The sequence below is a fragment of the Rhinoraja longicauda genome, chromosome 12, assembly GCF_053455715.1.
Source record: "Rhinoraja longicauda isolate Sanriku21f chromosome 12, sRhiLon1.1, whole genome shotgun sequence".
NCBI lineage: Eukaryota > Metazoa > Chordata > Chondrichthyes > Rajiformes > Arhynchobatidae > Rhinoraja > Rhinoraja longicauda.
In genome coordinates this window covers 52,323,764-52,341,726 of record NC_135964.1, presented here as the reverse complement: position 1 = coordinate 52,341,726, position 17,963 = coordinate 52,323,764, and the positions used below count along the sequence as shown (strand labels likewise).

Sequence of the window (17,963 nt, the reverse complement as noted above, 5' to 3'; positions counted from 1 at the left end):
AGACACAGTGCCTAAGGAACTCAGCGGGTCAGGCAGCATCTCTGGAGAGAAAGGATGGTCTTTTCTCACCTCCAGTTTTTCATCACCCCACCCCACCCCCACCCAACTTTCAGTTTGAAGAAGGGTCCCGACGTGAAACGTCACCCATCGTTTTTCTTCAGAGATGCTGCCTGACCCACCAGCACTTTGTGTCTAACTTCAGAATGAGCAAACCTCCCGCACTTCATACTTCCCATTGATGAAGAAAAACAATTGATACAAATATGAGGCTTATTGTTCAGTGCCTTGAATCCAAAGCATTTTGATTGAGTTTCAACGATGATACAGTTTCTCCATGACCATCTTTTGAGAGAAGTCGACTTAGTCTGAGATCAGTTTATTCAGCAGGATCATCCTAAAAAACAAAACCACAAAATAAATTTATCTCCACTCTGTCTTATCAGTGAATTAGGACAAAATACAAGCTGAAAATAACACATAGGTATCAGGGGCAGAATCGGGTAGAACCGCTATCTCACAGTGGCAGAGACCCGGGTTCGATCCTGACTACGGGTGCTGTTCGTACAGAGTTTGTACGCTCTCCGTGACCAGCGCGGCTTTTCTCCGAGATCCCCGGTTTCCTCCCACATCCCAAAGACGTGCGGGCTTGTAGGCTAATTGCCCCTCTGTAAAATTTTCCCTAGTGTGCAGGGAGTGGATGAGAAAATGGGGTAACATAGAACTAGTGTTCCAGAAGGTAACAGAATTAGAAGGAGGTGGCATGGTGGCACAGCGGTAGAGTTGTTGCCTTACGGCACTAGGGTCCCAGGTTCGATCCTACAGATACAGGTGTTATCTGTATGGAATTTGTATGTTCTCCCCGTGACCCATTTCCTCCGGGAGCTCTGACTTCCTCCGACACTCCATAGACGTACAGGTTTGTAGGTTAGTTGGCTTTGATATCATTGGAAATTGTCCCGAGCGTGTGTAGGATAGTGTTAGTGTGCGGGGATCGCTGGTCGGCGCAGACTCAATCTTGTTTCTGAGCTGTTTCTCTAAATATAACTAAACCAATCATTTTAAAGCTTTGGTAAATGTAGTTATTTGCAGGTGCAACACATCAGTCATGTACATTCCCAGCTGGAGAGAGTGAGTGGTTAAGGTAATGGGCTGAATTGCCTTACTTAGCATGTCCATTATAGTTGTCTGGTACTTCTGATATTCATTGAAGTTCTTCTTGACAAAGGAGGCAATATTGGACAGATTCATGGTATGATGCTTTCGCTGTGAAGTGCTGTAATAAAAAGGAGAACCGTAGTATTATCCATGAAAACATTGAGATTCAGAAACACCAAATATCATAAAACATTATGTTCCCGACTAATTAACTGCATGTGCAGGAAGGAACTGCAGATGCCAGTTTACATCGAAGATAGACACAAAATGCTGGAGTATATCAGCGGGACAGGTAGCATCTCAGGAGAGAAGGAGCAGGTGACATTTCGGCTCGACACCCTTCTTCAGACGACAAATGTGAAAGTCCAGGACATTTCAGTTCTTTGTACATTCACACCTTCAAGGGATTCAGATGATATTTTCAATGCCAGAATACATTTGTCCATGCCAGATTGTCTCTGGTATGGGAAGGCAATTCACCAGGATGATGGGTCTAAGTGGCCTATTCCTGCTCCATCTTTAGATTGTAGAGATACAGCGTGGAAACAGGCCCTTCGTCCACCAAGTCAACGCCAACCAGCGATCCCCGCACACTATTACTGTCCTACACACACTAGGGACAATTTGCAATTATACCAAAGCCTATTAACCTACAAACCTGTACTTCTTTGCAGTGTGGGTGGAAACTGGAGCACCCGGGAAAATCCACGCAGGTCACGGGGAGAATGTAGACTCCACACGGACAGTGGTATTCCTTAAAGCGGTGTCTTCTAGTATTTGACTTAGAAGTTATGTCCTCCAGTATATGAGAAACCTATGCCCTCTAGTATTTAACACACTTTTGTGTTATTCAGAGATCTCTGCACATTTTCACTACCCTACACACACTAGGGACAATTTTAACATATGTATACATTTATACCTAGCCAATTAACCTACAAATCTGTACGTCTTCGAAGGGTGGGAGGAAACCGGAGCACCCAAAGAAAACCCACGCGATCGTAGGGAGAACGTACAAACTCCATACAGACAGCACCTGTAGTCAGGATCGAACCCGGGTCTCTGGCGCTGTGAGGCAGCAACTCTACCGCTGCGCCACCCTGACTTTGCTGTGCTGTCGTGGGATAATATTAAACTGGGGGATACAGTAACGAGATAAGAAAGCAGGCATCTAAAACTGAAGTTACTGAGCCAAGCAAAGGCCATAGTCTTTCTTTCGTATGTCAACTACAACAATCAAAAGTGGCAATTGGTGCTTCAGAGTACTGTAGTTTATGCTTTGCTGCGAATTTTGCCAGTTCTGTAGAACTACCCAGGTTAGACAACGAGGACGTAAGGCAGCTCCCACCCCGGCCGTGGAGTAATAGATCACGGAAGCAAACCCTTCGGCCCAACTTGCCCATGACGACCAAGATGCCCTATCTACGCTAATCCTAGTTGCCCGTGTTTGGCCCATTTCCCTCCACCATATTCAATTGCAGAAGGGTCCAACCCCAAATATCACCCTGTCCATTTTCTCCAGAGATGCTGACCAGCTGAGTTACTCTAGCACTTTTTTTGGTCAAAGTACCTTTTGCATGGCGTGACCTGCCCACGAATGAGTTGTTTTAATTGGGCCCTGGAATAAAACACAAAGGAATCACAGAGGAACCAGATGGCGCAGCATTACATACCGACTGTACTTTGTATATTGGCTGGCTAAAATAATAAACAATACAAACTGTAAATTTGCAAAAAAAAGATGATAGAGAATTAGCAGCAATAGTTTCACAACTAAGATTCAGTAATATATAATAATTAGATACATAAACTAAAATGCAGTGGTAATTAGCAATTGACCGTCTAAAAATAGTTGAACAGTGAAAATATTTAAAGGAAATAATTCACAGAGGTTTGTCCACATCTGATTAGAAGTTTATTCCCAAGGTTAGCACAGTTTGGGTAGTCTTTCATATCCTGGTTTGTGTCTTCAGGTTTAGGTTTAGGTTTATTGTCATGTCAAAAGTGATATTAGCACAATTAGGCCATTCGGCCCATCAAGTTTACTCCGCGTGTGTACTGAGGTAGTCAAGAGTCTAGAGTGTTTTATTGTCAGATGTCCCAGATAGAACAATGAAATTCTTACTTGCAGCAACACAACAGAATATGTAAACAGTACACTAAACAATATAGTAAACAAGAGAAAATAAAAGTTCAGTGTGTGTATATATCCACATACTCCCAAATATACACACACACATATCATTGGGTTGCTGGCTCGAAGGGCTGAATGGCCTACTCCTGCACCTATTTTTTATGTATCTGTGTAAAACCTACGCAATCACGGGGAGAACGTACAAACTCCGCGCAGACAGCACTCATAGTCATTTTCAAAGTTCGGTGTAAACCTGCATCTGCAGTTCCTTCCTACACCAAGAATTAGAAGAGGATTCGCAATGTAAACGCAATAGATTTCCTTGCAATCACATCGGGACTTTATTTTTAATGGTTTACTGCAGTTTTTGTTTTGCATCGTAATTGAACTTTTTCAGTCAGAGAGTTGTAAAATCTGTGGAATTCACTGCCTCAGAAGGCAGTGGAGGTCAATTCTCTGAATGCATTCAAGAGAGAGCTAGATAGAGCTCTTAAGGATAGAGGAGTCAGGGGGTATGGGGAGAAGGCAGGAACGGGGTACTGATTGAGAATGATCAGCCATGAGCACATTGAATGGCGGTGCTGGCTCGAAGGGCCGAATGGCCTCCTCCTGCACCTATTGTCCATTGTCTATTGCCTCCACCACCACCCCTCACAGCACTTTCCAAAACACCCAGTGTAAAAAAATATCATCTCTTTTAAACTTTGCCTCTCTGACCTTAAAGCTATGCGCTCTAATCTTTGACATTTCCACCCTGGGATAAAGGTTCTGACTGTCTACCTTTTTGATGCCACTCATCATTTTATGAATTTCTGTCAGGTGTCCCCTCATCTTAAAGATTTGTTTCTCTAAACTTCTGCAGATCCAAAAGCTAACATTAGAAGCAGTTCAGATATAAAAGCCGATGCTTTTTATTTAGTGAGAGAGATGACAACATACCTGGAACTTTGACTGCGTCCTCCTGCGTTTTCACTAAGATTATAGAGGTCATCATATATGTTCAAGGGAATTTCCACTTGCTGGGTTACTGTGGGTTCAGATGTTTCAAATATGGGAAGTCTAAAATGTTAAAAATAATACAAGCTGTTATCTAGAATCGACAACATGTTTGAAAAATGGAAGCAAAAATTTCAAAAAACAAGCAACAGTAAAATATATTTATATATATGAACTAAAATTCAGTGGCATTTAGGAATTGAAAATCTAAAAATATTGAAATGTAGTGAGTACTATACACATGATATAATTAAATAAATTTATATTTTAGGGGGGCATTGAGCACGAGTCAGGGTGTCATGATGCAGCTCTATCAGACTTTGGTCAGGCCGCATTTGGAGTATTGCGTGCAGTTCTGGCCGCCCCCATTACAGGAAGGGTGTGGAGGTTTTGGAAAGTGTGTAGAGGAGGATTACTGGAATGCTGCTGGAATAGAGGGCATTAGCGATAAGGAGAGGTTAGACAAAATTGGATTGTTTTCTCTGGAACACTGGAAGTTGAAGGAAGACCTGGCAGAAGAATGTAAAATTACGAGGGTCATAGATGGAGTAGACAGTCAGAACCATTTACCCAACGAGGAAATGTCCAGAGGGCACTCTTTTATATTTTACTGTGCATTCATCCATTCCATCACTAGATTCACAGAGAGTCATAGAATCGTAGTTGACGATTTGCTGCGAATTTTGCCAGTTCTGTAGAACTACCCAGGTTAGACGACGAGGATGTAAGGCAGCTCCCACCCCGGCCGTGGAGTAATAGAGCACGGAAGCAAACCCTTTGGCCCAACTTGCCCATGACAACCAAGATGCCCTATCTACGCTAATCCTAGTTGCCCGTGTTTGGCCCATTTCACACCACCACATTCAATTGTAAGAAGGGCCCAAACCCCAAATGTCACCCTGTCCATTTTCTCCAGAGATGCTGACCTGCTGAGTTGCTCCATTTTTTTCCGTTTTTTTCCCTGCTTTTTTGAAGTGCGTCGTTCTGAGTTCATGCTGGAATTAAGCACAGAGGAATCAAAACCAGATAGCACAGCGACTCCTGTAGATCCCTTCGATGGTGGGGAGGTCAGTACCCGTGATGGACTGGGCAGTATTCACAACTTTTTGCAGTCTTCTTACCAGTCAATATGCTGTCTACTGTTCGCATGTAGAAATTCTAGAAAATCCTCTCTATCATACAGAATCTCCGTGCCGAACATGATGCCGTTAAACTAATCTCCTCTCCCTGAACGTGATCCATATCCCTCCATTCCATACATATCCATGTGCCGATCTAAAACCTTCTTAAACACCACTATCGTATCGTATGGAGAAATAATAAGATGACGATCACCTTGTAGGGAGTGTACTCCCCCCCCCCCCCCCCCCAATAGTCAACACAAACTTATTTTGTGCCTGCCCCGCTGAGTTACTCCAGCATCCACCTGAGAGTTGTGAATCTGTGGAATCTAATTCTCTGCCACAGAGGGCAGTGGAGGTCTATTCGGGATAGAGTTAGATAGAGCTCTGGGGGCTTGTGGAGTCGGGGGGTACGGGGAGAGAGCAGGAGCGAGTTACTGATTGTGGATGATCAGCCGTGATCATATTGATCTGGGAATAGATAAACAAGGTCCGATGGAAATAGAAAGAGCACATAGGGCTCTAAGACCGAAACCCTCGGCTAATCAAAAGCCAAGATCTGTGTTGATTAAATTTTTAAGATACCAAGATCGAGAATTGGTTTTCAAAACAGTCGAGAATAATATAAGAGAGGGAAAACCAATAGAACATGAAGGTACTAAAATAATCTTTTACCCAGACATCAGTAATGCCTTGTTGAGCAGAAAAAAAGAATTTAATAAGGCAAAAAATATTCTATGGAAGAAAGGCTATAGGTTTATTTTACTGCATCCGGCGACTTTGAAGATTATGATCAACACTGGAGAAAATAAATTTTTTAAAGACTTTGTCAAAGCAGAAGAGTATGCGGAAGAATTGCCATCGAGAAATGCTTAAGAAGATTCATGAATGATTGATTATTAATAATATCTGTATACTATAGAGGGGATTAACTGTATTAAGGATTGTTAATTTTTAGAAGTACTTGATATATCGGGGGGGTTGGAGAATGTGGATGCTCCACCATAATCATGGGCACAAGTGTGGTGCGGACCACACCTCGTATAATAGAGGGGGGTAATGTTGCTAATCTATTTATTAACAACATTAGAGGGAGGGTCTATTTCTCTATCTTTCTTATTTCTTTTCTGTTTTTATACCTGGACTATGGAGGGGAGCACACTGAAATACGGCACAATGTAAATACCGGAAGAGGTATCAAGGTAAGGAAACAAAAAAAAAAAGGAATGAATGGATAACACATTAAATTTTTTAAGCTATAATGTGAATGGGTAAAATGGACCGATAAAAAGGAAGAGAATTTTAACACAGATGAAAAAATTGGAAGTAGATATAGCTTTCTTGCAAGAAACACATCTAACGGAAAAAGAGCATCAAAAGTTAAAGAGAGATTGGGTAGGAAGTATGGTCGCATCTTCTTTTAACTCAAAAGCAAGAGGGGTTGCTATCCTATTTAAGAAAACGCTACCAATTAAGATACAAAATATTGTAAGTGACCCAGTAGGTAGATTTATAATTGTACATTGTCAAATTTTCTCAGAATTGTGGACTTTAATGAATATATATGCACCAAATACAGATGATGAGAAGTTTGTGCAGAATACTTTTCTAAATCTAGCAGAAGCACATGAAAATATATTGATAGGGGGAGATTTCAATTTTTGTTTAAATCCAGTAATGGATAGATCATCAAGGACAACGACAAGGACAAGAGCAGCGAAGACAACCTTGAATTTAATGGAAAGTTTAAATTTAATAGATGTTTGGAGGAAAAGCCATCCCAAGGAAAGAGATTACTCTTTTTATTCCAATAGACATGATACATATTCTAGAATAGATCTATTTTTGATTTCAGCTCAATTAAGCGGTAGAATAATACAAATAGATTACAAGGCTAGATTGTTATCGGATCACTCACCATTATTAATGAAAATTACGATGCCAGATAAAGAACAGTCAGTGTTTAGATGGAGACTCAACTCTTTACTATTGAAAAGACAAGACTTCTGTGATTTTATTCGAGGACAAATTGAATTATATTTGGAAACAAATTTAAATTCAGTGGATGATAAATTTATTGTATGGGATGCAATGAAGGCTTATTTGAGAGGCCAAATTATAAGCTACTCATCTAAGATAAAGAAAGACTATAGGAAGGAATCTGAAAGATTAGAAAAAGAAATCACCGTATTAGAAAAAGACTTACAGAAAACTTCTTCAGATACAAAAAAAACACAACTTGCAAATAAAAAATTTCAATACAATACTTTACATACTCACAGAACAGAAAAACTAATATTACGAACTAACCAAAGATATTATGAATTAGGAGAAAGAGCGCACAAGGTATTGGCATGGCAACTGAAAGAAGAACAAATATCAAGAACAATAGATTCAATTAGAACAGATCAGAACATTATTACTTATAAACCTAGAGAAATCAATGAGGTATTTAAGCAATTCTATACTAATCTGTACCATTCTGAATCTGAAAAGGATGAAATTAAGATAAATAATTTTTTATCCAAGATACAATTACCAACAATCTCTAATGAGGACCAGATGGGACTAAATGCCTCCTTTACTTTGAGAGAGGTGGAGGAAGTATTATATTCTTTACCAAGTAATAAATCTCCAGGGGAAGATGGTTTTCCACCTGAGTTCTATAAAAAAATTAAAGATTTGTTGTTACCACTATTTATGGAAGTGATCCATCAAGCGGAAAAAACTTCTACATTACCAGACTCCTTCTCATTGGCAATTATAACTGTAATTTAAAAAAAAGGGAAAGACCCTTTAAATGCATCTTCTTATAGACCAATATCATTGTTGAATGCAGATTATAAAATAGTTGCTAAACTTTTAGCAAGGAGATTGGCAGAATATTTACCGAAGCTGGTTAAAGAGGACCAAACTGGATTTGTCAAAAAAAGGAAAATATCTGATAATGTAGCAAGATTTATAAGTATTTTACATTTAGCACAGAAAAGAAAGGAATTGAGCGTAGCAGTTGCTTTAGATGCTGAAAAGGCGTTTGACAGGTTAGAATGGGATTTTTTATTTAAAGTATTAGAGAAGTACCGATTAGGAAATGGTTTTATTAACTGGGTAAAAGCTCTTTATAAACAACCTAAAGCCAAAGTGGTGACAAATGGCCAATCTTCTCAATCATTTAATTTGGAAAGATCTAGTAGACAGGGATGTCCCTTGTCACCGGCTTTATTTGTATTGGCCATTGAACCTCTGGCAGAGCTAATAAGAGCAGATTTAGATATTAAAGGATTTAAAGTTAATCAGGAAGATCACAAAATTACTTTATTTGCTGATGATGTCTTAATTTGTCTTACTACACCATTGGAATCCTTAAGAAAATTATATTTCAGACTGGAAGAATATGGGAAAGTATCAGGATATAAAATTAATAAAGATAAAACTGAAATAATGCCTCTTGTTGAAGGCAATTATGATCAATGTAAAAGAGAAAGTCAGTTTAAATGGCAAAAAGAAGGCATTACGTTTTTAGGAGTTAATGTAGATAATAAGTTAAATAATTTGTATAAATTAAATTATAAACCACTAATAAAAAAAATAGATGAGGACCTGAAGAAATGGATGAATCTTCCAATTACATTGATAGGGAGAGTGAATTGTATTAAGATGAATATTTTTCCGAGGATACAGTATTTATTTTCAACACTGCCTATACCTTTGCCAAATAAATTTTTTCAAGAATTGAACAAAACTGTGAGGAATTTTCTTTGGAAAGGTAAAATGCCAAGAGTGTCTCTGGAAAAATTAACATGGAAATTTGAATTAGGTGGATTGCAATTACCAAATTTTAAAAATTACTATCTGGCAGCACAAATGAGTTTTATTTCATCCTTTTATCAAGAGGGTGGAAAAACAGCATGGGTTAAAATTGAAATGGATAAAATAAAAGAATCTTGTCCAGAAGAATTTATATATAAATGGGAAGCGAAGCTATTAGTTAAGGATAAAGAGTCACCTTTGCTAAAACATTTAATTAATACATTGTTGAAAACAGTTAAAGTTAAGGATAAAAGATTTTTCTTAACAGCTAAAACTCCATTAGTAAAAAATGGATTATTGCCGTTTGCTTGGAATAATCAAATACTACAACTCTGGGAACAGAAGGGTATTAAAAATATAGGAGACTGCTATGAAGGGAATATCTTTTTGACATTTTCGCAATTGAGAAATAAATATCAAATTCCAGGGAATAGTATTTTTTTCTATTATCAATTACAATCTTTTTTAAGGGAAAAGTTAGGTAATTCAATGTCTCTATTTCAGATTAAAGGAATCGAATCCTTGATTCAGGGCAAGGGAATGAAAAAATTTATATCATCAATGTATAAACTACTACAGATATCTAGTCCAAAGATAGGAATTCATAAAGCAAGACAAAGATGGGAAACAGATCTTAATATTATTATTGATGAACCAAGGTGGGAAAGACTGTGTTTAGATAGTATGAAAAATACTATTAATGTGAGATACAGCTTAGTACAGTATAATTTTTTGCAGCAACTATATTTAACCCCGGAAAAATTAAATAAATTTAAACCAAACTCATCTGAAAGGTGTTTTAGATGCAACCAAGACGTGGGCACTTTTATACACTCTACATGGGCATGTCAGAAGGTAATTCCTTTTTGGCAAGACCTAAAAAAGTTTTTAGATCAATTGATGAATAAGATCATACCAATGGATTCAAGGTTGTTTTTGCTAGGAGATACAAAAGGAATAATACCAAAGCTAAGTTTGGATAAACATCAGGAAAGATTTCTCAAAATATCATTAGCAGTAGCAAAAAAATGTGTTGCGGTCACATGGAAAGAACAAAATGAAATAAGATTTGAAAGATGGCATGCAGAAATGCGGAGTTGTATCCCATTAGAAAAAGCAACGTATAATCTGAGAAATGGATATGACTTCTTTTTGAAGGTGTGGAACCCATTCATGGCAAAGCTAGGATTAAGAATAGGAAGTAGTTAAATTCAAGATTGCTTTGATACCTAACAAGAATTTTAAAAGAAATTACTCGGAAGTGACTCCCTCGGGACTCCAGGTTTTTCTTTTTCTTTCTTTCTTCTGCTTTTTCTTTTTCCTTCTTTTGAACTGGGGGGTGGGGGGGGGGGGGGTGGGGGGGAGGGGAGAAAATACAGAACAATACGTGTATAATCGAAGTTATAGGTCAGTGACTATTGTTTACCAAGGAATGTAAAATGTATAACGTATGGGTTCTGTTAAAACTTAAATAAAATATTTTAACAATTTTTTTAAAAAAAGAGTCATAGAATCGTAGTTGACGATTTGCTGCGAATTTTGCCAGTTCTGTAGAACTACCCAGGTTAGACGACGAGGACGTAAGGCAGCTCCCACCCCGGCCGTGGAGTAATAGAGCACGGAAGCAAACCCTTTGGCCCAACTTGCCCATGACAACCAAGATGCCCTATCTACGCTAATCCTAGTTGCCCGTGTTTGGCCCATTTCACACCACCACATTCAATTGTAAGAAGGGTCCAAACCCCAAATGTCACCCTGTCCATTTTCTCCAGAGATGCTGACCAGCTGAGTTACTCCAGCGCTTTTTTTGGTCAAAGTACCTTTTGGATGGCATGTCCTGCTCATAAAAGTTTGGTATTAATAGGGCCCTGGAATAAAACACAAAGGAATCACAGAGGAACCAGATGGCGCAGCATTACTTGCCGACTGTACTTTGTATATTGGCTGGCTAAAATAATAAACAATACAAACTGTAAATTTGCAAAAAAAAAGATGATAGAGAATTAGCAGCAATAGTTTCACAAATAAGAATCAGTAATATATAATAATTGGATACATAAATATAGTGGTAATTAGCAATTGACCATATAAAAATAGTTGAACAGTGAAAATATTTAAAGGAATATGAGCCAAGGAAATAATTCACAAGAGGTTTGTCCACATCTGATATCTACTTTAGAAGTTTATTCCCAAAGTTGGCACAGTTTGGGTAGTCTTTCATATCCTGGTTTGTGTCTTCAGGTTTAGGTTTAGGTTTAGGTTTATTAGGTTTATTATTGTCATGTCAAAAGTGATATGAACAGAATTAGGCCATTCGGCCCATCAAGTTGACTCCGCATGTGTACCGAACTTGCCCATGACAACCAAGATGCCCTATCTACGCTAATCCTAGTTGCCTGTGTTTGGCCCATTTCCCTCCATCACATTCAATTGTAAGAAGGGCCCAAACCCCAAATGTCACCCTGTCCATTTTCTCCAGAGATGCTGACCTGCTGAGTTGCTCCACTTTTTTCCGTTTTTTCTCCTGCTGTTTTGAAGTGCGTCGTTCTGAGTTCATGCTGGAATTAAGCACAGAGGAATCAAAACCAGATGGCACAGCATTACTTGCCGACTGTACTTTGTATATTGGCTGGCTAAAATAATATAAAAAATCCAAACTGTAAATTTGCATAAACAAGATGATAGAACATTAGCAGCAGTAATTTCACAAATAACAATCAGTAATATATAATAATTGAATATGTTTAATAGCCTGATGGTTGCAGGGAAGAAACTGATCCTGAACCTGGACATTACAGTTTTCAGGCTACTGTACCTTCTTCCTGATGGCAGGGGTGAAATAAGAGTGTGTGGCCAGGGTGGTGTGGGTCTCTGACGATGCTGGCTGCCTTTTGAAGGCAGCGACTCCTGTAGATCCCTTCGATGGTGGGGAGGTCAGTACCCGTGATGGACTGGGCAGTATTCACAACTTTTTGCAGTCTTCTTACCAGTCAATATGCTGTCTACTGTTCGCGTGTAGAAATTCTAGAAAATCCTCTCTATCATACAGAATCTCCGTGCCGAACATGATGCCGTTAAACTAATCTCCTCTCCCTGAACGCGATCCATATCCCTCCATTCCATGCATATCCATGTGCCGATCTAAAACCTTCTTAAACACCACTATCGTATCGTATGGAGAAATAATAAGATGACGATCACCTTGTAGGGAGTGTACTCCCCCCCCCCCCCCCCCCCAATAGTCAACACAAACTTATTTTGTGCCTGTCCCGCTGAGTTACTCCAGCATCCACCTGAGAGTTGTGAATCTGTGGAATTCTCTAATTCTCTGCCGCAGAGGGCAGTGGAGGTCTATTCGGGATAGAGTTAGATAGAGCTCTGGGGGCTTGTGGAGTCGGGGGGTACGGGGAGAGAGCAGGAGCGAGTTACTGATTGTGGATGATCAGCCGTGATCATATTGAATGGCGTTGCTGGCTCGAAGGGCTGAATGGCCTACTCCTGCACCTATTTTTTATGTATCTGTGTAAAACCTACGCAATCACGGGGAGAACGTACAAACTCCGCGCAGACAGCACTCATAGTCATTTTCAAAGTTCGGTGTAAACCTGCATCTGCAGTTCCTTCCTACACCAAGAATTAGAAGAGGATTCGCAATGTAAACGCAATAGTTTTCCTTGCAATCACATCGGGACTTTATTTTCAATGGTTTACTGCAGTTTTTGTTTTGCATCGTAATTGAACTTTTTCAGTCAGAGAGTTGTAAAATCTGTGGAATTCACTGCCTCAGAAGGCAGTGGAGGTCAATTCTCTGAATGCATTCAAGAGAGAGCTAGATAGAGCTCTTAAGGATAGAGGAGTCAGGGGGTATGGGGAGAAGGCAGGAACGGGGTACTGATTGAGAATGATCAGCCATGAGCACATTGAATGGCGGTGCTGGCTCGAAGGGCCGAATGGCCTCCTCCTGCACCTATTGTCCATTGTCTATTGCCTCCACCACCACCCCTCACAGCACTTTCCAAAACACCCAGTGTAAAAAAATATCATCTCTTTTAAACTTTGCCTCTCTGACCTTAAAGCTATGCGCTCTAATCTTTGACATTTCCACCCTGGGATAAAGGTTCTGACTGTCTACCTTTTTGATGCCACTCATCATTTTATGAATTTCTGTCAGGTGTCCCCTCATCTTAAAGATTTGTTTCTCTAAACTTCTGCAGATCCAAAAGCTAACATTAGAAGCAGTTCAGATATAAAAGCCAATGCTTTTCATTTAGTGAGAGAGATGACAACATACCTGGAACTTTGACTAAGATTATAGAGGTCATCATATATGTTCAAGGGAATTTCCACTTGCTGGGTTACTATGGGTTCAGATGTTTCAAATTTGGGAAGTCTAAAATGTTAAAAATAATACAAGCTGTTATCTAGAATCGACAACATGTTTGAAAAATGGAAGCAAGAATTTCAAAAAACAAGCAACAGTAAAATATATTTATATATATGAACTAAAATTCAGTGGCATTTAGGAATTGAAAATCTAAAAATATTGAAATGTAGTGAGTACTATACACATGATATAATTAAATAAATTTATATTTTAGGGGGGCATTGAGCACGAGTCAGGGTGTCATGATGCAGCTCTATCAGACTTTGGTCAGGCCGCATTTGGAGTATTGCGTGCAGTTCTGGCCGCCCCCATTACAGGAAGGGTGTGGAGGTTTTGGAAAGTGTGTAGAGGAGGATTACTGGAATGCTGCTGGAATAGAGGGCATTAGCGATAAGGAGAGGTTAGACAAAATTGGATTGTTTTCTCTGGAACACTGGAAGTTGAAGGAAGACCTGGCAGAAGAATGTAAAATTACGAGGGTCATAGATGGGGTAGACAGTCAGAACCATTTACCCAACGAGGAAATGTCCAGAGGGCACTCTTTTATATTTTACTGTGCATTCATCCATTCCATCACTAGATTCACAGAGAGTCATAGAATCGTAGTTGACGATTTGCTGCGAATTTTGCCAGTTCTGTAGAACTACCCAGGTTAGACGACGAGGACGTAAGGCAGCTCCCACCCCGGCCGTGGAGTAATAGAGCACGGAAGCAAACCCTTTGGCCCAACTTGCCCATGACAACCAAGATGCCCTATCTACGCTAATCCTAGTTGCCCGTGTTTGGCCCATTTCACACCACCACATTCAATTGTAAGAAGGGCCCAAACCCCAAATGTCACCCTGTCCATTTTCTCCAGAGATGCTGACCTGCTGAGTTGCTCCACTTTTTTCCTTTTTTTTCCCTGCTGTTTTGAAGTGCGTCGTTCTGAGTTCATGCTGGAATTAAGCACAGAGGAATCAAAACCAGATAGCACAGCATTACTTGCTGACTGTACTTTGTATATTGGCTGGCTAAAATAATAAAAATAATCCAAACTGTAAATTTGCATAAACAAGATGATAGAACATTAGCAGCAGCAGTAATTTCACAAATAACAATCAGTAATATATAATAATTGGATATGTTTAATAGCCTGATGGTTGCAGGTAAGAAACTGATCCTGAACCTGGACATTACAGTTTTCAGGCTACTGTACCTTCTTCCTGATGGCAGGGGTGAAATAAGAGTGTGTGGCCAGGGTGGTGTGGGTCTCTGACGATGCTGGCTGCCTTTTGAAGGCAGCGACTCCTGTAGATCCCTTCGATGGTGGGGAGGTCAGTACCTGTGATGGACTGGGCAGTATTCACAACTTTTTGCAGTCTTCTTACCAGTCAATATGCTGTCTACTGTTCGCATGTAGAAATTCTAGAAAATCCTCTCTATCATACAGAATCTCCGTGCCGAACATGATGCCGTTAAACTAATCTCCTCTCCCTGAACGTGATCCATATCCCTCCATTCCATACATATCCATGTGCCGATCTAAAACCTTCTTAAACACCACTATCGTATCGTATGGAGAAATAATAAGATGACGATCACCTTGTAGGGAGTGTACTCCCCCCCCCCAATAGTCAACACAAACTTATTTTGTGCCTGTCCCGCTGAGTTACTCCAGCATCCACCTGAGAGTTGTGAATCTGTGGAATCTAATTCTCTGCCGCAGAGGGCAGTGGAGGTCTATTCGGGATAGAGTTAGATAGAGCTCTGGGGGCTTGTGGAGTCGGGGGGTACGGGGAGAGAGCAGGAGCGAGTTACTGATTGTGGATGATCAGCCGTGATCATATTGATCTGGGAATAGATAAACAAGGTCCGATGGAAATAGAAAGAGCACATAGGGCTCTAAGACCGAAACCCTCGGCTAATCAAAAGCCAAGATCTGTGTTGATTAAATTTTTAAGATACCAAGATCGAGAATTGGTTTTCAAAACAGTCGGGAATAATATAAGAGAGGGAAAACCAATAGAACATGAAGGTACTAAAATAATCTTTTACCCAGACATCAGTAATGCCTTGTTGAGCAGAAAAAAAGAATTTAATAAGGCAAAAAATATTCTATGGAAGAAAGGCTATAGGTTTATTTTACTGCATCCGGCGACTTTGAAGATTATGATCAACACTGGAGAAAATAAATTTTTTAAAGACTTTGTCAAAGCAGAAGAGTATGCGGAAGAATTGCCATCGAGAAATGCTTAAGAAGATTCATGAATGATTGATTATTAATAATATCTGTATACTATAGAGGGGATTAACTGTATTAAGGATTGTTAATTTTTAGAAGTACTTGATATATCGGGGGGGTTGGAGAATGTGGATGCTCCACCATAATCATGGGCACAAGTGTGGTGCGGACCACACCTCGTATAATAGAGGTGGGTAATGTTGCTAATCTATTTATTAACAACATTAGAGGGAGGGTCTATTTCTCTATCTTTCTTATTTATTTTCTGTTTTTATACCTGGACTATGGAGGGGAGCACACTGAAATACGGCACAATGTAAATACCGGAAGAGGGCACTCTTTTATATTTTACTGTGCATTCATCCATTCCATCACTAGATTCACAGGATCGTTTGATATGGAATTAGGCTCTTCGGCCCCAACTCGTCCATGCCAACCAAAATGGTTATCTACAGAAATCTCGTATCCTGCATTTAATAATAATAATAATAATAATGCATTACATTTATATAGCGCTTTTCATATACTCAAAGACGCTTTACAGGGATTTAGAGAACATAGGGAAGTGAATAAATAGATAAATAAGTAAACGAACAGAGAAAGGAGACAGAAGGTGAGGTGACCTTCAGTGGTTGAAGGCAGTACTGAACAGGTGAGACTTCAGTGATGTTTTGAATGTGGTGAGTGTGGAGGAGTCTCTGACGGTTTGGGGTAGTGAGTTCCATAGGGTGGGAGCAGCGATGGAGAAAGCCCTGTCCCCCCAGGATCTGAGTTTGGTCCGGTTGTGGGGGGATAGGAGATTGGCAGCAGCAGAGCGGAGGGTGCAGGTGGGAGTGTGCCTGTGGAGGAGGTCGGTCAGGTAGGATGGGGCCAGGTTGTGGAGGGCTTTGTAGGTCATGAGGAGGATTTTGTACTGGATTCTCTGGGGGATGGGGAGCCAGTGGAGTTTGTAAAGGACGGGGGTGATATGGTCACGGATCGGGGTGTGGGTGAGTAGGCGGGCAGCGGAGGTTTGAATGTATTGAAGTTTACCGATGATTTTTGAGGGTGCGCCATAGAGGAGGCTGTTGCAGTAGTCCAGACGGGAGGTGATGAAGGCGTGGATGAGGGTTTCTGCAGCTGTGGAGAAGAGGCATGGACGGAGACGGGCAATGTTTTTGAGGTGGAAGAAGGCTGTCTTTGTGATGTGTTTGATGTGTTTGTCGAAGGAGAGGGTTTGATCAAAGATGATTCCAAGATTCCGGATGTGAGGGGAGGTGGATACTGGGAGACCATCAATGTTGAGGATGAAGTTTTGGGTGGATTTGATGAGCGTTTTTGGACCAATGATGATGATTTCAGATTTGTTGCAGTTGAGTTTGAGGAAATTTGATTGAAGCCAAGATTTTATTTCAGTGATGCAGTTTGTCAGTGTAGAGTGTGTGGTGGTGGAGATTGACTTGGTGGAGATGAGGAGCTGGATATCATCGGCGAAGCAGTGGAAGTTGAGACCATGACGGCGGATTAATTGACCAAGGGGGAACAGATAGAGGATGAAGAGGAGGGGGCCAAGGACTGAGCCTTGGGGGACACCTTGGGGGAGGGGAGCGGTGGAGGATTTACAGTTGTTAATGGAGATGAACTGGTGCCTGTCAGAGAGGTAAGATTTGAACCAGGATAGGGCTGTGCCGGTGATGTTAAAGGAGGTTTCAAGTCGGGTGAGGAGAATGGAGTGATTTATGGTGTCAAAGGCGGCGCTGAGGTCAAGTAGGATGAGGATGTTGAGGTTGCCAGCGTCGGAGGAGAGGAGAATGTCGTTTGTGATTTTGAGGAGCGCAGTTTCAGTACAGTGGTTGGAGCGGAATCCGGATTGGAAAGTTTCATACAGGTTATTGGTAGAGAGGTGGTATTTGAGTTGGGAAGCTACAGCACGTTCCAAAACTTTGGACAGAAAGGGTAGGTTGGAGATTGGTCTGAAGTTGTTTGGGGTGTCAGGGTTGAGACCAGGTTTTTTCAGAATGGGTGTGACAGCAGCGATTTTGAGGGATGGCGGGACGATGCCAGTGGACAGGGAGGAGTTTATTGTTGCAGTGATAAGTGGAGAGAGAGCAGGAAGGCAGGCCTTGACAAAGCTGGAGGGGATGGGGGTCCAGAGAGCAG

At 40.5% G+C, this 17,963-nt stretch overlaps 1 protein-coding gene across 4 annotated transcripts in view; it reads right to left on the bottom strand.

Moving 5' to 3' along the window:
- The window catches only part of LOC144599021 (E3 ubiquitin/ISG15 ligase TRIM25-like), a 35,304-nt gene that overhangs the window by 2,050 nt on the left and 15,291 nt on the right, over positions 1 to 17,963 (bottom strand). Inside the window, exons 5-12 of one of the 4 annotated variants that reach the window (XM_078409752.1) lie at positions 14,470 to 14,538; positions 13,508 to 13,606; positions 11,706 to 11,774; positions 5,212 to 5,280; positions 4,229 to 4,348; positions 2,726 to 2,773; positions 1,164 to 1,273; positions 92 to 394 (exon numbers count right to left, since the gene is read on the bottom strand). In XM_078409752.1, the coding sequence (XP_078265878.1) occupies positions 390 to 394; positions 1,164 to 1,273; positions 2,726 to 2,773; positions 4,229 to 4,348; positions 5,212 to 5,280; positions 11,706 to 11,774; positions 13,508 to 13,606; positions 14,470 to 14,538 (589 nt within the window). In that variant the 3' untranslated portion in view covers positions 92 to 389. The remainder of the gene's footprint in view (positions 1 to 91; positions 395 to 1,163; positions 1,274 to 2,725; positions 2,774 to 4,228; positions 4,349 to 5,211; positions 5,281 to 11,705; positions 11,775 to 13,507; positions 13,607 to 14,469; positions 14,539 to 17,963) is intronic. The other 3 variants (XM_078409753.1, XM_078409754.1, XM_078409755.1) reach the window with 3 other exon arrangements.